General features: G+C 39.6%; 3 protein-coding genes across 3 annotated transcripts; 2 read left to right on the top strand and 1 right to left on the bottom strand.

Annotated features, from left to right (window-relative positions):
• Window positions 1–315: 315 nt before the first annotated feature.
• Window positions 316–5,509, top strand: erp27 (endoplasmic reticulum protein 27). Its single transcript, XM_029510844.1, has 7 exons — window positions 316–373; window positions 978–1,063; window positions 2,521–2,658; window positions 2,771–2,887; window positions 3,171–3,296; window positions 3,573–3,770; window positions 5,468–5,509. Exons 1-7 carry the CDS (start codon window positions 316–318, stop codon window positions 5,507–5,509), a joined length of 765 nt encoding a protein of 254 aa, XP_029366704.1.
• A 4,829-nt stretch (window positions 5,510–10,338) lies between these two features.
• On the top strand, window positions 10,339–11,464 carry LOC115048642 (osteocalcin 2-like). Its single transcript, XM_029510294.1, has 4 exons — window positions 10,339–10,469; window positions 10,559–10,954; window positions 11,054–11,161; window positions 11,331–11,464. Exons 1-4 carry the CDS (start codon window positions 10,409–10,411, stop codon window positions 11,333–11,335), a joined length of 570 nt encoding a protein of 189 aa, XP_029366154.1. The 5' UTR covers window positions 10,339–10,408; the 3' UTR covers window positions 11,336–11,464.
• Window positions 11,465–15,670: 4,206 nt separating this feature from the next.
• On the bottom strand, window positions 15,671–22,048 carry slc34a2a (solute carrier family 34 member 2a). Its single transcript, XM_029497305.1, has 13 exons — window positions 22,014–22,048; window positions 21,265–21,328; window positions 21,051–21,158; window positions 19,668–19,796; window positions 19,315–19,458; window positions 19,081–19,192; window positions 18,396–18,588; window positions 17,905–18,000; window positions 17,697–17,817; window positions 17,311–17,478; window positions 17,095–17,211; window positions 16,834–16,958; window positions 15,671–16,237 (listed from the first exon to the last, which is right to left on the bottom strand). The coding sequence occupies exons 1-13, from the start codon at window positions 22,035–22,037 to the stop codon at window positions 15,671–15,673; spliced, it is 1,968 nt and encodes a 655-aa protein (XP_029353165.1). The 5' UTR covers window positions 22,038–22,048.
• Window positions 22,049–22,120: the final 72 nt, after the last annotated feature.

The raw sequence follows: 22,120 nt of genomic DNA, 5'->3' as shown, positions 1-22,120 counted from the left end.
GTAGCATCACATCAGGAAAAACATGCTGTGTTTTAGAGAAGCAAAGATCAGCTGGCCTCAAGGTATCTTTACTGTCCGTATGGGGCAGACATACACACACACACACCTGTCCCCTGTCCTGCAGTGACACGTAGCCCTACGTCCCAGCATCCCACCTTATCAAGAACAGCTTGCCGGTTCCCACAAAGCCTCCAATCACATCCGAGGAAAGTTGCAGTAGCTGCAGGCACCTTCCACGAGGCTACAAAGCCTGCTGGGCTCTCTTTGATTGCTCTTGTTTTTAGCTGCCTGCGTGTCCGTCGAATCACTCAAAACATGCTGTCCTCTGTGTTTCTTGCCTTCCTGGTGTCTTCTGTCACCGCCACAGAGAAAGGTAAATTCATTTCAGTATAGTTTGCTGTCCTGTTTTTGCGTTTTGGGGTTTTGCCCACTGGTTCCTCTCGCTGCTTTCAATGCGAACAATCAATCATAATCTCAATTTTCTTGTGCCATGTTGCCATGCCTCCGGGAGGAGAAATTGCTTGGTAGATTGATGCTTTAGTGTAACATCTTTGCAGGCACGCCTGGTCTCGCTTCACCATGCCACTAGTAGTTGTGAATATTAATGAACAACCATAATTTATTTGTTACATTTTTATTTGGTGCACAAATTCCCAAAATGATTGTTTTTCAACTTCTCATCCACTCTTATCAGATCTAAACAAATCATTTGATTGATGACAAAATGACTAAATTGTGTATTGCGCTGATGGCTTAATGTCAGCATGCAGGATTTAGAACATACAACAAAGGGGTACATCAGTACTGTTATTCAAACCAAACTTTGTTGAAAAACTGAGTTTCACAAATCCCAAACTTTGGATCTTGGTAACACAATCGTGTCTCACAGTGCTAGCATGACTGCAGATGTTTATTTTTGGTCTGTGAGGTGCAAATTGTGTTGAACCATGTTGGTGTGTCGTGTCAATCCCTCTCAGGCAGTGCTCTTCCAAGGCTGAATGACACCAAAGCTATTGAGGCCTTCATCAACTCGGCTGAAGTGGTGGTCATCGGATTTCTGGAGGTCAGACACGAAAATTGCATCTTGACAAAAAAAAAAAAAAAGCATCTCTTCATCAAGGCCACAGGCACTGCTTTCATGGCTCAGTTTACTTTGCTAACAGACATGATCAGAACTATTATCTGAGAATGAGGTTGTGAGCGCTCCAGAAATACTGCATTTGTTTGCACCCTGGTCATGCTGATGTGGCTGTCACAAATAGATTTCTTAGAAGGATATATTTCCTGTAGCCACACCTTTGGCAGTAGTGGTGCTGTGAGGACAGAGGGTGGCTGGCTGTCCCACAGAGGCGAGCCCTTTGGCCAGAGTCAGTGCGCGTGGGAAGATGGCGGTCCACTTGACAAGAAACAAATACATATCTGAACTCTTGCGGGATTGGATTCTTTTGACCCTCTCATAAACAAGTGCAAAGCCAAAGCAGGGAAGAGGTTCACGAGAGGAGAGCGGAAGAGCGAGAGGGTGAATAGAAGTGGATGGCATATTGGACCATAGCACTGAAGGCATAACGAGACCAAAATATTGGTGCGATGACTCACTGGGAACGAACATTTATTACAGGCTGCAGAATGATGAAATGGCCTGCCAGAGCTCATGCAACACTGTCTCAGAAATAGACATGATTCACCCCGTCTCCCTTCCCAGTTTCTTTGTTTCTCCATCACTCTCTCTACCACCTGCACTTCTTTTCAAATTCACATTTTTTAAGAGAATTTGTTTTTGAGAAAAAGTTTGAGATTGAATTGAACTAAAAATTATCGATTAAATGCCTTCTCATTCTCAGCCCTAATCTAACCCTAAAGTAAGGTGTGATGAATAAGAACAAAGCTTTTCAAATGCATAGTTTTGAATTTCATTTATTAAAATGGAAGAATACATTGTAATAATAAATCAATATTCAGTCATGGCGAGGAAATGATTTACTTGAGTTAAAAGATATTTCTTTGGTAAGGGTATATATTATAATGTAAAAACACAAATTTATATTGTACAAGCGCAAATATTTAGTTACAAAATCAAAATTACTCACCATGCAGCAGAATGTTTTTTATATTTTCATGGTTTATGATAACTGATGCTTGAACACACAAACACTATTATTACTACAGTGACGTGGAGCTGACTACTTTTTTTTTCTGCTTGGTACTTATGTTGAAGAATTAAATCAGATAATATCCCAGAGTTGTGATTTTAAGTATAACAGCAAGAAATGTCCCTGTAAAATGCCATGGAGTAGAGGCTCTATGGATGCTCCATGGCATTTTATATATATATATATATATATATATATATATATATATATGTGTTACCGTTTAATAGAAGAAGTGATCCTCAATACTAGAGTCGTTTGTAATTAACAGAAAAATCACACAAAATGAAAAATGAAAAGTGTTAAAGACTAAGTGTCTGATAGGATGAGTTGAATAAGCTGACCCTTTAACTCTCTTTCACTGCTATTTCAGGGAGAGGACAGTCACGGCTATAAGCAGCTGGTTGCAACTGCGAAGCGTATTGACTCAGTCCCTGCAGCCATTTGCACTGTGAAAGAGGTCTGGGCTGATTACAGTTTGTCCTCAGACACCATCGCCCTCTTCAGAAAGGTATTGGGCTCTGTTGTTCTTAGTCATGATGTATTTTTAAAATCATAAACATGATGCTGCTGTCAGTTTTATTGATGATAATGGTGCCGCTGATTTGCATCATATGATGCAGGCCGATAACCACCGGGAGAATCTCGTTCTTGCCGAGGCCAAGAAGTTAGAAATTGACGGTCTTGTGAACTTCATCACTACCAACGAGATCCGATACATCACAGAATACAACCAAGTGGTAGGCCTACTTCATGTTGCCCTCTCTGCTGTCTGCGTGTTTCGAAAGTTACTTCCCCTGTACCCCACAAAATACAAGTACAAGCATAAATGTCCTGGAAACGTGACGTTTGAGTCGGTTTAATGCCAGAGCTGCATTCACACACAACACAATACTCCAAGAAAGCATCCTGCATTATATTGTTACAGGCTCCTCACAAGCTGAATATGGCAAGTGGAAACGTTATTCTTCCATTCATCTGCGAACTCGCTCTTTTTCTGTTGTCTGTTCTGTTTTTCTTCAGACAGCAGTGGGCCTGTTCAGTTCAGAGGTGAAGTTACACCTCCTGCTCTTTGCCAACAGGGGGAGTAAAGAATTTACTGAGCTCAAGGAGAAATTGAGAGCTCTGGCCCCGGAGTTCACAGGCAAGGTAGAAAATTAATTTGTGTGTTACGTAGGTTGGAAGAATTCACATTGTACAATCAATCTATAAGAAAAAAGTAAAGTAAGTTTATGATGCAATTTATCAGGCTACAAATGTCCAAGGTTTTTACTAAAGCAACAGCAAAACCATGAAAGAGGGTCTAAATTATGGTCTTCGGTCTTAAAAACGTCTTAATAAATACAACCAAGCATCTGTGGCCATTTGATTTAACCCATAATAATTTAAATGAAGTCATTAAGTCAAAATCAATCTGCGTTCCAGTTCTTGTTTGTGCTGATTAATGGAGCAGTGAAGTCCAACTCTCGATCACTTGGCTACTTTGGCATCAAGTCTCAGGACCTCCCACGAGTTGGCATCTATGATGGAGACTCTGACATGAAGTGGCTCATGCCTGCCGGAGAGATTTCCACTGAAAGAGTACGGGAATTTTGCCAGTCCTTCCTACAAGGAGAGCTGAAGGTGAACAACCTTTATCATTATCATTCTCCGGATTACATGTATTTAACCTGACATAGCTACAACAACAGCATGTACACAGTTTGCTCCCGTAAAATCTAGACTGACTTCAAACAAAAATAATAGCTTAGTTTACTGATTTAAGGTCAGCAGTACAATTTAGAGATGAGGACCGATGTGCAGTTGAAATGAAATGGAAACACTCTGCTCAAGAAACCAACCGAGATGAAAATGCTAACAGCAGTACTGCATGGAAGGACGAAAAGCATGTGTCACTGCAGAGTAAATATGCAGCATGTAACACAGGAAACCTCACTGTGTCCACTAATTTGCTCTGTGACACCACACAGAGCTCCAGCTGGGTGCACGCAGCGCCTGAAGCCCTTCAGTGTCAGAACATCACAGAGGTTCTAAAAGACTCTGTTCAGATTACACCATGTTGACAAATATCTAATGTTTGATCTCCAGTTTCAGAAAATGTAGCTCTTAATACTGTAGAAACACAAATTCTCAATATAAAGGCCTACTAGTCATAAAAGTATTCATTGGACAGCAGAATGACCTGGCCTTTATCATAACATTTTTATCAGGGTATTATTACTAATATGTGCAAATCCAAATAAGCAACCTTTTACTGTTGTACCTGGTTATGGTTGGATAATTTGGCCATATATAGTATATTTTCATATGCATATACTAAATACTATACAAATGTCCTCAATATCAGCCCTAATAACAATTATCTGGAAATAAATAATTGTATTATTGTGTAATTGCTGTAGTGGTTATTTAGTATAAATATTTGAAGTGGATATAAAGTATAAAGTAGTTTAATAGAAAGCATCTTCATATTTTCACGTATAGCACTTGGGTGTATTTATATTCTCAATGGAAAGAAAAGAATGAACAAGGTAAGTCAGGATACATATTTGATTGTGTTCAAGATAACTATGGAAACATTCATATGATTGTATTGCTTAGTTTTTTTTTATTTTTCATTTTCTCTTCTTTTCATCCCTGCTTCCACACGCTTAACTGAACTCTGCAGGATCACCAGCCATAAAAAAAACTACAATACAGATTTGATTTTTCACTTTTTTTGCCTCTACCTCTCAAAGTTCCAGGAAGTTCTCAAATGTTTATTTTTTCTCTCCTGTTGCTTTTTACTTTAACTTCATTCATCTTCAACTGCTTATCCGTTTCTGAGTTGTGGGGGTGCTGGAGCCAATCCCAGCTCACACTGGGTGAGGGCGGGGTACACCCTGAACAGGTCGGCAGTACATCACAGGGCCAACACACAGAGACAGGCAGAGACCGACAACCATTCACACTCAGACCTACAGACAATTTAGTGTCACCAGTTAACCCAAACATGATGTCTTTGGACGGTGAGAGGAAACCGGAGTACCCGGAGGAAACCCACGCAGGCACGGGGAGAACATGCAAACTCCACACAGAAAGACCTTAGGCCGGGAACCAAACCCGTAACCTTCTTGTTGCTGTGCCCCCTCTACATTAACTTTTAAAAATTAAATGCATGAAAGAAAATATATATTTTATTCAGCAAAGTACTTGTTTACTTCGGTATTTATTTCTAAATACTAAATCAATAAACATCACAGTTTTCATAAAAGTTTGCTCAATTTCCTGAACTCTTACTGTCTCTTGTATTTCACTCACCACGTCTTTGTTTTTTGTAGGAGGTGAAGCAGGCTGGAGCAGAAGCCAAGACAGAGCTCTAGGATAAAACAAATTTTTATGCATGAATTAAAAAACTAAAAGGAAAACGTCTGGTTTGTTCTTGCTGTGAGTGGCTGTGTTATCTTCACTTTGTCCTGCAGTTTCTTCTTCTCAGGCAAAATGAAAATAAATATGCAAATTGAAGAACATTGCTAATTGAGCACAGGCAGGAGTTCCAGTTCATATATTTATTCTAATAAGGAGAGCTGGTTAATCTGGTAACAGAATATAAATGATGACAGAGATATTAAACTAAACATCAAATGGTAAACTGAGTGATTCATTATCCAACATGGTTCATACACATTCAAACAATGACGGTAAAAACCCGTGAATCAAGAAATGAATGGATAAATAAACAAACCACTGATGAAAGGTAACCATTACAATAACTATATCAAGTCTACGCATTTAAGTCAAAGGAACTCACATATCAGATACACAGCTGAAACACTGGAGGACGAAAACACCACATGGTCAGCCAGCTCCTTTGTTCTCCCAGCAGGGAGAGTCAGGTGAGCTGTCTGACTTTATCACCTCTTGGGCTCCGCCCACACAGGAAATGAGGTGGCAGGTAGAGGAAGGTCAGAGAGGCGATAGAGGGATTTTCCACACAAATTGAACGTGCACGTGTGCGTGTGTCTATTATATGATCTCTCTAATTTACGCCTGTATGTTATGCTTTGTCTGTTTACACGAGTGTGAGCCCGTCTGCGGTTTGGTCAGCCAGCCACAGGTCGCTGGCCGCAACTCACAGTGATCTGGCGCGGTTTGTTAGTCTCTCCGATAATGTTATTGTCAGAACCACAACACACCGACCTCAGAGAGACTGACGGAGGGCAGACTTGGAAGATCTGAATCGAGGCAGTTCAGACACAGCAGTTAGTGGTACTTTCTCATATGGTTCATCGTACATAGAAAAACCTGGAAATAAAGTGGAAAACATCGTCCGCGCAGCATAAACTAACACAGAAATCCCCAGTGAAGAATGTTCACTGTAAGGACCACAGAGGCACAAACCACACACTGCTAAAAAGCAGAGCATCTAATTCAAACTCAAATGGAAGTGATTTAACGTCAGGACATATTGGTATTGAGCGTTATAAATATAGATATAAAAGCTCTATAAAAGAACAACAGATGGGCTGTATACATCAAGAATGAAGAAGTCTGGGCCTGTCCATGGCAATATGGGAATTTCAAGGCCCAGACTGGGATTCGTATAATTAGTGGTGTTGTACTGCCAGGCGGATACATCCGGCGGAATTGGGAAAGCCTGGCAGGTGGACCAGACGGAAATATATACTACGTGTATCTGGAGATCTGAGTTTGTTTATAACTGCAACTGGAACAGTTGGTGGATGAGACAGTTATATAAAGGGCTAACGGGGGTCAAAGGGTGGCAGACATGGCCGGGTGTTTTTTGTTTTTGTTTTTTTTTTTCAATTATTTTCTACCATAAAGGGGCAAATTACAAGTTGGTGCCCCTTTATCACATATTTAAGTCAAGTCCTGGCATTTGATTTGAAATTTCAGTGCCCTGAGGGCGGGGCACATGGTGGTCGCCGCTCCATCAGAGAGTGACAAACAACATGTACCGCTACTTGTTTTCCCGTGCAAAAGAGTCTGGACTGTGATAATGATTTCCCTTGCTTTAAAAAGACTATCAATTCATTCTGCTTTCAATAGAGAGGCTAAATGGACCAAACAACTTCAGTAAAAAAATTTAATAGGTTCATTGTGTTGTTTACAGGAAGCATTCCCCGACAGTTTAACATTGCATATTTGAAAAAACGAAAACAACCGAGAGCAGTTCTGGTTTCAGGTAACAGAAGCCGATGCACATTTTTACTATAGTCATCACCATTTCAGCGTGTTTACCCAAAGTCTGTTCAAGCGGCTTTCCGAACAGATAACCTGACCACAGGATTTTCTTCGCAAGATTTACCAACATCTAAGTCCTCTTCCTGAGCTCCAGTCTGATCTGGTTACCAATGGTGGCTAATCATTTACGCTTGATCTCTGTAACCCCTGCTCTCATTTTGTGTTCAATTTTCAAGCGCTGGTTGATGGTATGAGGCCACAATGGTTTTTCTTCTACCGTGTGACATGTGAGGGGATACTCACCTTCATGTTCTGTGCACACTAAACATAAATACTCAGTTTCAGTTAACCTGCTGGAGAGTCCAAATCTCGTTGAGCTAAAGCAATAAAGCTACAATTGGATGTTTGGAGGTTTTGAAACTGATTCAATGTGTCAAGGTCATCTTTAAGCGTTTTGAAAAAATAAATAGTGAAATACACAACCCATTGTGTAGCACACTGATCAACAGATTTCAAAATTCTACTTTTAATTTTTTTTCCCCCTTCTCAGTGCTGCCAGTGAGTCCTGCAGGAGATATAAATCTGGTACAACCATTGCTTTATCTTGTGTCCGTCTGCAAAGCGCAGAGGGACAGACATTATATCATACACAAAGCATTTCCGCAACTAATTGTTGCTGTATCAGGTCACCTCACATGCAATCTATCCTTGGCACCTTACGCTGCTCTGTTTCCAAATACGAATAACCATGTTTCCAAGTTGGAATTTACCTTTTACACGAGGCGGAAACCTGTCTGTGTCTGAGTTGTGAGCTTCCACACGCACAGTGAGGTAACAGTTTAAAAAAAAAAAAAAAAAAAATCTGACTGCATGTCAGCAACCGGTCACGGTGGTTGTTTGTTGCAATTATATAATGCACATCATGCAAGAGGAGAAAAGCTGGCTGGGACATGAAAAGGACATTCACAATGAATTGCTTCTATTGTTTAATATCTAAAAATGGCTTCAATTGTTCACTATTTAAAAGTTTCGTTGAATTTGTGATACACTTGATATAGCTTGGTGAAATGTAAATCCACTGTTATCGACGCTTTATGTAGAATATCTGTGAATTGCTGCGGGGTCCAGTGCTTGATGGGAGCCTTTTTCAGAGGCCCAGAGGTGTGTAAACTAAGACAAGGTACATGCCTTTATGTCTGTCTCTATGAACATTCCCTGTTTATTTCGAAAATGATCAAAGAAAAAGAGAAAATTCTGTGATTGAAAATGAAAAGCAAGCAGCATTTGTTACTGCAAATGGTGCTCCTGCGACAGAAAATACTTCATCATAGTATTAAAGATTAAAATCTTCATCTCAGGAGTGTACAGCTTGATTAAAAACAAAACTTTTGCAACTAATTTATGCTGCACTGATAAAATGCCATAAATTCAACTTTCCTAGTGTTGGCTGCACAGACAGGTTGTTGTCTGAACCCAAACAATAATAAAAAGTGAGCACTTCTTGTTGCCTTGATGAAATGATTTCGGTGCCAAGATACGGCAACAATAAAATTACTGACCTGAAGCAGAAATGGCCAAGACTCTGTGTTTCCTGCCTAACCGGAGACCTTGTGGTCAAAATAGTTTTTTCTCCAGTAGTGTCCCCCACGCACTACAATGGATCCACAAAAATGGACACTAGACCAGACATTGAAATTACACAGCACACGGTCCAAGACAAATCCCTAAACCAGGAATAACGCTAGACTTCAAGGAACACAAAGGACAAACAACAAGGTCACTTTACAGCAGCGCTGCTTTTCTCACTCCATGATAAATGGAGCAGTTTGTGGCCCCTCTGAGACGTATATATAAATATATATATATAGATATATACGGCAAGCGATATGTGAGCATAAATGTTTGGTTATCTAAATGGTATTTAAATTGCAATATGGTTTAGATCCAGGTTGTGAATTTTTTTTTTTTTTTTTATCAAAACCCACAGCTGAAGCCACATTTGAATCATGTCACTCAAAAAGGTCTCTGCATCCAAACCCGCATGCAGAATGCTGTGCATCCAGCCCGTAGGGGGTTTCCTGTGTTTAGATCTATATATGCTGAAATACATCGAGTAAAGCTGTGCATTTGGTAACTTTACTGCCATCGGTAAACTGTGGCTGTGCTCGGCCCTGGCCAGGACCTGGACCAAGATGGATCCATAAATAGTGACTGACTGTGGTTTTGGTGGGACTCCTCAACGCTCTAATTAAGCTCTGTCACATAATGAGGCTCACTGCCGTTCCGTGTCACTCGATTAGTAGCTTGTGGTTGGCTCAGGCTATAGTTTGGGGTTTGTGGGGGTGGGAGATCGCATCTGGGGCATGAAGCAAAGCAACATAACAGCAATGGCAACCAAGACGTGGGTCTCCCTGATTACAAACCAATCCCATACTGAGGATATGTATCACCGCTGGTTTTCAACCTTCAGGGGTTCGAGTGAAAGAGAAATAACTGAATTTATTTTGAAAAAAAAAAAAAAGAATAAAATAAATAATGTAAACAATTTAAAGTTGGCAGTTTAGTAATTTAATTTGATATTTAGCTACAGGTCATGTAAGGGATTGAAAATTAAATGTGAAATATTTCCGATGAGTCTTTTCTATGTGGTCGTCCATGCAGTCTTTTCGCGGTGCATCCTGCTCTCCTCCTGTTACCTTGTTTGTCTGGCTTTAATGTGCCGTGATGTTTTACATGCGGCACATATAGGATTACATACACAACTATGCACTGTAAATAAAAACAAATACCAGGAATGGCTGTGGTGATGCAAGTTTCTGTGTGGGTGAATGAGTTTTTGGACTCAGTGCCAGAGGCTGTGTGGGTGTTTCATGACAGAGGAAGCGGAAACGTTGACATCTGACTCCCTATCCAATCAGAGACTTATGTCGTCGTGTGGGTCTGGTCTGGTCCCAAGAGGTGGACAGCAGTATATATTGACCTTGAATGCGGGGAAAAGACAGTGCAAGCCTTCGAAGGGAAGCAAAGAAGAACAAGAAAGCAACTTGTCTACAGCAAGAAACTAACTCCAAAGCACCATGAAGACTCTGACCCTCCTCTCCATCTGTGCCCTTCTGTCAGTGTGCTGGTCCATGGGAGGTAAGGACAAACTCAAATTCATCATCATCATTGCTCACTGTACCAAAAGTATTTTTTCTTACACAAAAATTTTTATCTGTGATCATCAGCTGTGGAACCAGAGGTGGTTGTGGACCCTGCTGGCGACACATCTGCTGATGTGGCTGACCTCGCAGTCGAAGATTCTGTAGTTACAGATCCTACAGCTGGTTCATCCACCTCATCCTCTGCTTCAGACTCTTCCTCCTCCTCTGATTCTGATTCCAACTCTTCCTCTGACTCTTCAGCATCTGACTCTAACTCATCAGCCTCTGATTCAGCCTCCTCATCCTCCTCATCCGAGTCCTCCTCATCTGAGTCCACCGAGGCCTCTCAGTCATCTGAATCCTCTTCCTCCGAGTCCTCTGAGTCCAATTCTGCCTCTGACTCCTCAGCATCCGACTCTGCCTCTGACTCTTCCTCCTCTTCTTCATCCTCATCTTCGTCAGAGTCAGCCAGCACTGAGGGTAAGTAAATGTTGGCATGGTTTTACAATTACTTGCAAGTCATATTACTTGAAAACAAAACTCTGAAGAGAGTCTTACTTTTTTGATTTGTCAACCCAGCTTCTCCCACGGTTATGAAGAGAGACCTGGCTGCTGTTCTCCTGAGGAGAAGAAGAGCAGCCCCAGCAAGAGCTCTCAGCCCTCTGCAGCCAGAAAAGTCTACTAAAGGTATAGTCTAACTGGCCAAAACTGACTATAGCGCATTGCCTTGCATTTGCCTTGACTGTTGCTGCAATTCATTAAAAAGATATAATTCAGAGCTACAATATTAAACCCACTATAAAGTGACAACTATCTTTTCGAACTTCTAACTTTTGTTCTCTCCTCTGCCATCCAGCCTGAGGGAGATGAGGGAAGCGAGCGTTGCCTGTGACCAGATGGTTGACACCGCAGGCGTTGTTGCTGGATACACCACCTACTATTCCCTGTTCCCTTCTAAGTTAAAGACTCTTTTTCCATCTACATGTGAACTTTTCTTTTTTTCCATTTTTTTTTTTTTTTTTTATAGAACAGTGCAATAATTCCCCTAAATCTAACCAAGAAGCAGGCAATCACAAAAAATGGGTTTAGCCTCTGTTATGATGCTAGATGGATTTTTGATTTAGGCACAAATCCTTGCACAAGTGACCAGCTTTACTGGTCCTGTATGAAGTGGCCCTCTTCCAAAGAGAGGTACATGGAAACGCAAGCCTGTGAAGAATGCAGTGGCCCATTTAAATTTAAATTATTCTCCTCATCTACAGTATAATTCAACGAATGGTGCTACAGGTGCAAATGTGTTTTATGTTAATGTATTGTTTTTATTTTGTGCTTCAGACGTAGAAGTAGTAGTAGTAGTAGTAGTAGTAGCAGATGTATTAATGCATTCTTAGAAGTACTGTAGTTTTAGTGAAGCATTGATATTGGTTGTGGCAGTGTACGGTGTGTTTAAAATGCACAATGGCAATCTGCCAATGCTGTAACCACAAATTGCCTCTGGGTTTGAAAATAATAAATTAATTTGTTTTGTCCAATTGTTGTTTTGTCCTCAATATGTCATGATAGCCATTTATACTATTTGCAAATAGGCAAATGTGCCTATGTTAAGTCTTCTGCTCATTGGTTAGTATTTATTCTTCACCAAAGGAAATATCAGATGCTTTTGCTGCTAAATACTTGAGCACAGTTCACAGTGTTGCTACAGCTGGTTAATCAAAGCGTTTTCATAGAAAGTGATGAGTTACTAGTGTGAAAAAAAAAAGCATATCGGCAAGGCCATACAGGCCACACAGGCGGTCGCCTAAAATCTCACATGTTGGGTGGGCCACTGCTAGTCGACCTGCTAGTTAATAATATGCAATGCGTCATTCCTCCTCCGTCTTTTGTCTTGAAAAATATGAGCGAGAACAGAGAAAGAAAGAAAGAAACAATGAAATGTTTCTCATCATTGACGTGTCCCGACCCTGCCCTGCACTTGCAAGGTCACAATGACTGTGCGTTCATCAAAGGTCAGAGGGGTCAGAGGTCAAGTCAAGATGCAGGCTGTGTCATCTGTGTCAGCTTTTTAAAAATTTTTTTTTAATGAAAAGCAGTCCAAAAAGAAAAAAATGCGGATGACAAGAAAATCCCACTGTAGGAGCAACATTATGTCATCTTTTCCAATATAAGAAATTGTGTGAAGACATATTGACATGTACTAGTAAGGTCGGCACTAAAAATACTAGATAATGATGCTGCGACAGCTGCTAAGGACCGGCGATGAATGTTTACGAATCTTGGGTGTCAAGCCAGTAACTTATCCAGGGAACGGTTTGTCCTGCATAGTGCTCCTCCTCCTTCTTACCACTCGAGATATTTTTATATTGGTTGACCAATACAGACAAATAATTTCATTGTTGGGCATGTGCAACCAGTGAATCCTCTTTTGTTTGAGTAATGAACAATAATAACTTGGTAATAATAATTGCAATGTTGACCATGTCAAGTGTGACTTTGTCTGCTGCAGCTACATTTGAGCTGTTAGATTATAGCAACTCCTGAGAAACTCTGCTCTGAGACAGTCTTGCAGCAGACAGTCACACTTTGTTGTTGGACTGCCTTCATTCTGCAAGAATAAATATCCAAAAGACAGTTTGAACTACAGAGGTGCTGATTTCATGCCCGGAAAAAAAAATTATCGCATGATAGATGAGCAAATGCCGACTAAGACACATTCTGCGTTGCACTGATTATACTTCATACATGCAAATTGCACCACACGTTACCTGCCTCGGTGTCCTCTTGCCTTTCATAGTGTGATGCTGTCCTCAGCTGCCTCTGACAGTGTTGTTCTCATATTTGCCACAAGGAGCCAGTGTTGGTCAGTGAAATATTCCATTCAGAAGTCAATGCGTGAACACATGAACTGAACTGAGACTCTCCTGGGAGTGCTGACCAAAGACTTCAGACTTTAGACTGTTATAAAAAATACATGTAGTGCGGCAAAAATATTTTTCAAGCCTACAGAACCTTATTTCAAATTCTTCTCAGGTTCCGAATGATTTGACGAGTGATGAAATTCTGAGAAATTAGCAATCTAGGCGAGGGCGGGGTACACCCTGGACAGGTCACCAGTCCATCACAGGGCCAACAAAGGCACACATGTGTTGCTGTGGAAGTAAAATTTGAAAAAGATGTTTATATTACCAGTTCACATCATATATACAAATTATTTGACATAAAAATTGTAAAACAAAAAATAGAATCTGCCTCACACATTGCTTGGTGCTTTATTTAAATATGTCATGAAGCATGAAAAGAAAATATTACTGGTCCAGAATAATGCAGCATGTCTAGCTGTTTAACATTGGTTTAAAACTGCAAAATGTTTCACTTGGTTTGATAGAAAATATAGATGATCGTATTTAATGATGGTGTATGTCTTGGCGTGTGAGTTACACAAATGTGTGTGATTCCACTTAGAAATGCTGACATACATGTGTCTTGTCTCTTGGTTTCGTGTGTGTGTGTGTGTGTGTGTGTGAATGTACCTAAATTCTATGCTAATCTTATTACAGGAAACGTGCCTAGAATCTTATCAAGGTTTATCTTCAGCATGAGTAAGAGATTGGGGCTTGCAAATAATTAAAAATGAAGAGAGTGACTCAAAAAATGTCTTGACCATTACCAATAACATATAGAAATAACTGATGTCCAGCTAAGCTGATTGCATATGATGATAATGGCGTGAATGAAATGTGATAGGAGCGTAGCTCACTAATCTACTAAAAAATCTTATATATATATATATATATATATATATATATATATATATATATATCCTGTATGCAAGGAACATTTTCATAGGTTCAATAGCTAAATTGTTATAGCGCTAGAAATACCAATTGCTAAAGTTGCTGAATTCATAAAATAGAAGTTTGAACGAATGTGTATGGAACATTTCCTGTTGAAAGACTGAGTGACAGTTGACCATCTGAAATGTGTTTCATGGTAGTGGCGTGTGCTTTGGCACAGTTGGTACGCCCTCAGTATTGACACATTGATAATCCATCTCATGTTCTTTGCACATGGCCTCCTGACATGTGACAGTATAGCGGTCTACACAACACTGGAGGTTTCCTGGACATTGGCTGTGCAGAAAAACAAAACCTGACATTTGAAAAAAAAAAAAAAAAAAAAAAGCATCATCATGAAAATGATGTGATGATATTAATGTTTGAAATACTTTTCACAAACAGGGTATGTTTTTAACGCTGAACACTGAACTCTACACTCTGAACTCTGTGTCATCCTTATATCATAATCGCCCATGGTGCTTCAGATACTGCTGATAAGGCAGCAGTAAATAGTTTCCTATATTTTGCCGTGAATGAAGGTATAGAACAGTAAATCAAGAGGTTACCGGAAGGTAAGTAGAAAAAATAACAAAAATCTATCAATTCGGTAATATTTTTTGTCTTTTATTATTTTAAACTGTCATTTTGGTATTATTGGAAGGCAATATATAGCATTTAACAGTCAAGGTTAAAAACATAAAGTTAGATGTTCATTCATCTAATTTCAAACCACATATTCCTTGAATACAATTATCCATCTCAATTACAAAATCACTTTTACACCTTAAAACGATGTGTAAGAAACTCATGTGTCTTTTATACACACACAAAGGATGAAACATGATAAAACCAACGAAACATGTCAGAACAAGCCTATGCCCTGCAGCTAAACTTTACACAGACTTTCAAACAGACTCTTCTTCTGGTCGACTAAAGTTAAAAACTGCGAAAAACTATCTCCTTAAGCTCAACTGTTTAAGGAAGTTGATCAGCCCTTTCATATCTGTGTTTCTTGTAAGATTCCAGGTGAGGAAGAAAATGTGGAGAGATGGATTTACAGACTGTACAAACTGTTGGCTTTGAGTATTCCATGATGTTGATAAGTGAATATAGAGTATTGCCAGCCATATCTTTTAAAGGCCACTTCAGTTAACGGCGTACAGTGAGAAGACCAACATCACCCTGCATGTGGCATTTTCTTTGCCATAGAGAAATCTGCCATTTCTCACTTTACTCTAAAATAACTACTTAAAGTAAGATAAAAAAAATTGTGGAATTTATAGTTTTCTTTTCCTGAATGTTTTTGCTTCATGCGCCAATTATGTCTGTTTGTGCGTTCATCATCTAACACGCATGGAAAATCTCACAGCTGGGTCATTTTTAGAATTTGTAGCTCTATCTTAATCTCATTTTCTACCTCTTTTTCTGCACTCATTGCAGGGTTATCATAGACCTCTTTTTGTGGCTTTTCGTTCTTTTCCACAGACTCTTTCTCTCTGTGTTCTAGGTCACTCGCAGCAACTTGGCAGCATTTGCAGCAGCAACAGCATTTGGCAGTAATCGCACCAACTACTTTATCCCAGGGAGCCAGTGAGTGCGCCCAGAGAGGGAGGAAATCCCAGGATTGCAGTGCTGCGGGCAAACACCCAGGATTTCGTTTTTGCAGCACGTTGATCGCAACGATGATGATCAACACGAAGACCAGAGGTGTTCCCACACCAACCAATGCCTGCCAGCCAGCTAGCGACAGGCTGAAGACGAAGAATGGTAAAATGAAGAAGCAGCAGATGATGTAGACAGCAGCAAACCAGCGGTAAGAGGCAGTGATGTTGCCCAGGCCTTTAGCCAGTCGAATAGGGATTCGGGTGAAAGGAATTGGATACCACAAGATGATCCCAGAAATGTTGAACAGGAAATGCACAAGGGCAACCTGAAGCAATGAAGGAAAAACTTTATTGGTTTGGTATGACTTCTCGACTCATAAATGAAGAAACTCTATCATGGTATATATATATATATACCATGATAGAGTTTCTTCATTTATGAGAACTCTATCATGGTATATATATATATATACCATGATAGAGTTTCTTCATTTATGAGTCGAGAAGTCATACCAAACCAATATATATATATATATATATATATATATATATATATATATATATATATATATATTAAAAAACCCAATATTCTGTGCGGCTAAAATCAAAGACAGCTAAATTATTACAAATTTGTTACAAGTTGTGTTGTTACTTAATGTATTTCTAAATTTACAGAAAAAAGCACATTAATTTACTCAGAATTTAATGTTTTAATAAAGACTTTCATGGATTAATAAAATAAACTACAACCTCTGTGTATTACAACACATTTCAAAAAGTACCAATTTAAAATGTGTACTGCGATATTTTGTCCCAAACGTAAAAAAATTTCAACTGCTAAAGGCAGTTAAAAAATACATTCATACTAAACTTTTCTAGAAGACACACAGTTCTTTCTGCATTTTGGGTTTGAATTACTGACCTGAAGGGCATTTGCCAGTGTGTCTCCAGGACTAGCCATGGCAGCCAAGATGGCCGTGGTGGTTGTGCCAATATTGGAACCCAGAGACAATGGGTATGCTCTCTCTATGCTGATGACACCAATACCTATTCAAACAATCGAGAAATTTGTTAAAATACACAGTCGCACAAACGCTTAAGCCTTCCTTTCGTTCTTGTGATGAGTTGCCGTCCTTTCATTGACTTAAAGTCTCAATAATTATGAATGCAAGGTTGACCTCACCAACAAGTGGAGTGATAGCTGAGGTGAAAACCGAACTGCTCTGCACAATGAAGGTCATTCCAGCTCCAACTATTATGGCAATGTAACCAGTGACCCAACCAAATGGAAATGGGAAATCTGCACACACCAATAGACATGCGCATGTGAACATCCACAAAACATTCCAGTGTTACCAACTTATTTCACTACATCCAGTTTATTGTACTGGCTGCTCACCTGTGTTGAGGATCTTCTTGATGACTCCAGCCACCTGTCCTTTTAACATGGAGTTCAGAAGCTTGACAATGAGGACCAGGCAGGAGCAGAGCACCACCAGTGAAAGAGCCAGCAGTATCAGACCCACAAACAGGTCAGGCAGATTTACATCCACAAAGAGGTGTGTACCTGCACGCACATGGAAAGTACGAATTTCTACATCATGTACGACAGTTAGTGGATAAGCAAGGTGTTGAATTTGAAGGCTGAAAAATTAGGCTGTCCACCATATATAATGATGAGTATGTTATACTTTTACCGAACATACTGACGACCCATTTTCCAAATCAGATTGATAAAATAAAAGAAAGCAAAGGATAAAGTCTGGGAAGGAATGGTAGTCTTACATTTCTTGATATTATGTGTTTCAGAGATGTTCTTCAGTGTAAAGGTAATGTTGCCCTCCACCCAGCACAGAGACGGAGAGGTGCAGTTTTCTGGACCAGGAACTGTAACGTTCATTAAGGTCTGAAACACAGCGGCAGTTTGACTGTGAAAACTTAAATGTCAGTGCTTTTGGATATTTGGCGTACAGCAGACATGTGCAGGTCTTACTGTGTTGGTGAAGGTTTGGCACCATTTCTTAATAAGACTCTTATTCCTGGCTTCTTGATCACCAGTAGCAATCCCACTGAGGACAGACTGATCCAACTGAGTCAAAAGGAAAGGGAAAGAATCCACAGCTCAACCCCAATGAAGATAAGATACCGTGTTACACGTGGCCTCTTATCCAAATAGCAAAATGACTATTGCCTGCTACAGAAGGCATAACCAGAACATCTTGCTTGAATTTCAAACGAAAGCCTTAACCCGCATTTGGCTAAAATAGGTATTGCACTGTGTAGTTATTACAATGGTGAATACTTTCATGTTTTTAAAGATTCTGTGGCGTCAGGTTTTGTTGGATTGAATGAATGAATCTTTTGCCTTATATAAAATTTCTATTTTGGTCTAGTGTTTTAGATTTGTAAAACATGCCTCATTGTACAATAGTACGTCTTTTGTTGCTACCTTTGCTCTTCATTTCGCACCAGTTTTGTTTTTACCTGTATGATTGACTCTGTGAGGACATCGGTGATCACATTCAACAAGTCTGGGGCTTCCTCAGTCTGGATTTTGAAAGAGTCGATGATGAGTTTAGTGACCACGTACAAATAACCAGTGGCCACCTCCAGAGGCAGCAGCACCAACACCGACAGCCAGTTGAAAAAGTCGTGCACGGTGGCCCCTGCAAACGCCCTGAGGAGCATTGTGAAAAGAGGTAGATGAAGGCAAAGGAAAAGAAAATCCTTAAATATTTTTACTGAAAAATGTACATGGTCAAGAAGCAAAACTTGACTGATAAGGCAAATTCTATCCATCTCCAAGGTAATCACAAGGATCAAAAACTAAATAATGGGCCGTTTCACCTCCTTCATGGGAGCAACATTATCAAATTACTTCAAGGCAGACCCACTGTTTTGGTAAAATTGATGCTACAAGCCATTGTTGCTTACAATGTATGGGCCTATTGCATAACTGGTTAACGATACAGGTAGCCTGATAACAGTAGCAATATGATTTTATCTTTCAGTCATATATTGGACTGTGGGTGAGAAGATTAGCTCAGATTAGCTCTGCGTATTCATGCCATTCACAACAGAGCACAATGTTCTTCCAATGTTTGGTAGGATTTTAAATGGCAAAGGAAAGATTTAAAAAGAAGCCACCCATGCGACAGGAAACGATTACCTCCTGAATGTGCTGCGGTCACCAGCCTGGGTCATTGCGACAAGCGTATTGGTGACAGAGGTGCCAATGTTGGTGCCCATGATGATCGGGACAGCCAGTTGAACTGTGAGCACTGCCAAAACACACGTTTCAATTTTAACCCTCATCATCACCATTCGTTCATTCAGCTTTCTGTACATGGGTGCGCGTGTGTGTGTGTGTGTGTCAGTGTGTATTGTGAAGCTTCGCACTCACATCCAGAGGAGACCATGCTCACAACTATGGAGGAGGAAGTGGATGAGCTCTGCACCAACAGGGTGACCAAAACACCAATGACCAAACCAGCAAGTGGGTTTGACAAAACTGAGTTGTCCTGGAAGATGTCACCTGCCGTTTTACCTAGATCGAGTAATCATATACACTGTTTCACATTGGTTTCTCATCAAAGCACAGTTTCCAGTGCAGAGTGGATCAAATGTGATCATTTGCCATTCATCTGTAAATACAAAACCCATAGAAATGTCCCCATGGCCATCGTTTCAACATTATTAGCTCCTTAGATGTTTTTCTGACCCACACTCAGGTTCAGATGAAGAGAGCGTGTTTACCTCCAACAAGCTGGAAGGCTGAGCTGAGGATGTCGAGGGAGCAGATAAACATGTAGAGGAAACCCAGCAGCAGAGCAAGCTTCCCCACGGATACCAGCACCCTCAGCACCTTCCCTTTGGTATCCAGAGCTGAAACAGTAAAGACAGAATTTTTATTTATTTATTTATTTATTTATTTATTTCAAAAAATACTTTTTATTTATCCTTGTCATTTTTAAAATGTTCAGCTTTTCCTCCACCAGCCTTTTCACAGCAGGAAAACAATACAATACAATCTGCATTAAATTTATCAGCTTGATACTTCAAATTTCTTCAGAGAAATAGCCTATGGCACATGCTACGGATTTGAGAGTCACAAGAATCGTGGGGAAAGAAAGGTGAGCCAGGTCACCTGGGCATATAGAAACTTTTAACGGGATCCCATTCTTGTGAAAAAACTGCAAACCGTAACTTAAGGCATTTCTTATCCTTAGCACACAACTTTCACCAAATTGATTGTGGAGAGTAACATATAATATAATGATAAATAACTCACATGCTCTCACTCTTGCAGGAAGTTACACTGACAATATAACTTTTAGAGCGCTGAACTTAACAGATTTGTCACTCGGTCACTTTCTATCACTTCACTTCATCTTCTTGCCTTGCAGATTACTTTAACTTGGCACAGACTTATCTTTCGATCTAGCTAATGTCTGAATTACATCCACTTTTATCTATGATCTGTAGATTAGCAATTATTAAATCAGTGTATCTGATTACAGTGTTATAAAGTTCTTTGAATTGTGTTATAATGTCCTGAGGTTCAAGAAGCTACAGTGTGCATAGACGCTGCTTACCAAAATATACTTTTCTTTTTTTTAAATGAATTTCTTTATACCATTAAATAAAAATGAATTTATTGTGGCTTTTTGGACAAAATACCTGGATGACTATATATTCATCTGACATAATAAGTCAGATCATCTGTGCATAGTCAAGGGATTTCAGTTTGTGAAAACGAAGCAATAGTTCTAAAAAAAAAAAGACACATTACACCAACTTTGCTTCAAAATTATTACAATAAAAGATTAAAACTCATAGAAGAGCCAGACACTCTTTGTTGGCCCTGTAACTTCTTAAACTGCATGTATAGGTGATATACAGTTATGTACTGATTTATTTGACTGTACAAAAACAATGAACTCACCAGATCCTCTGTGATCATTTAATAATATGATATTGGACCTTGTCATATCTAATTTAGACTATATATTATACATCAGAAAGTTTATATATTGCTGCCTACATGCATATTTCATCTTTTAAAAATACAACAAAAAGATAGCACTTGAATGCTAACAAATGCTAACTTTGCACAAGTAGAACATAACAAATTCTTACCTGACCATGGAACCCCTGTGTCCTTCAGCTCTGGCAGGTCCCATGGATCCACATCCTCAGGGTCCTCCTCAATCAAAGCCAAAGTAGAATGTGCGGGACTTGCTTTGACTGAAAGGACCAGGGCATAAATACATTTAGTCTCCTTTTAGTTTAGTCAGCGCATTACACAGAAGTGCTTCCTAAAATTTCATTAATGGAATTCTTAAATAAATACCTTTGCTATTATCTCCCGGTTTCTCATCGCACTCTTCCTTGCATTTACTCTGAGGGGTCGTTGTCTGAATCAGGAGCAAATAAATGCAACCTTTTATATATGTTCATTTCCCAAGTTATATTTTTCAATCATCACTTTAATCTGATTAGCTGTTTCCTAAAATCACCTTGACAGTCAGTTTAGGACATTTGAATTTGAAATATCACACAAACACACACACACACACACACACACATACACACACACAGCCTCCTCACATGCTACAGTATTGATCTTATCATCACGTGAATGAGCTGCTGTAAAATTCCATTCAAACAACAGTATAACAGGAAAGGACACCAGCTAAATCAATATTTGGAAAAATTCGCACATTCATCAGTTGCCCAAAGCCCTATTTCCTATACTTTTAAATGAAAATGATATAATGTCATAGTAATTTCACAACACATTCATTATTGAACATTAATTTCCTGTAATGAAACCACAATATTCTATATCTAATATGAACAATTCATCTCTATCAGTCTTTCAAAAGCTTTTACCAGTTTCAACACACATTTATCACCAGATCATAAAAATCTGGGATGGTTTGCAGCTTCTGAACTTGTATGAATCTTTAAAAATTAACTTAAAATATAAACATACGTGCATTATCAAGGTTTTCATAATGTTATAATTTCATAAAAAATATCCCGATAGTGGTTAACACCACCGTATTTTGTGCTGATATAAGCCATGCTTGTCCTCACCTGTGGCAGGTGTAGTGAATCCATGCTCCGTGTGTGACAGCTCAGCTCACCTGCTCTTCAGGTTTAAAAGTGTTGCCTCCACACTGGTAGAGTGGAGGAGTAGGGTG

The sequence above is a fragment of the Echeneis naucrates genome, chromosome 1 (genome assembly GCF_900963305.1).
Source record: "Echeneis naucrates chromosome 1, fEcheNa1.1, whole genome shotgun sequence".
Taxonomy (NCBI): Eukaryota; Metazoa; Chordata; class Actinopteri; order Carangiformes; family Echeneidae; genus Echeneis; species Echeneis naucrates.
The sequence above is the reverse complement of the archived record's forward strand: the minus strand, read 5'-3'. Positions and strand labels throughout refer to the sequence as shown.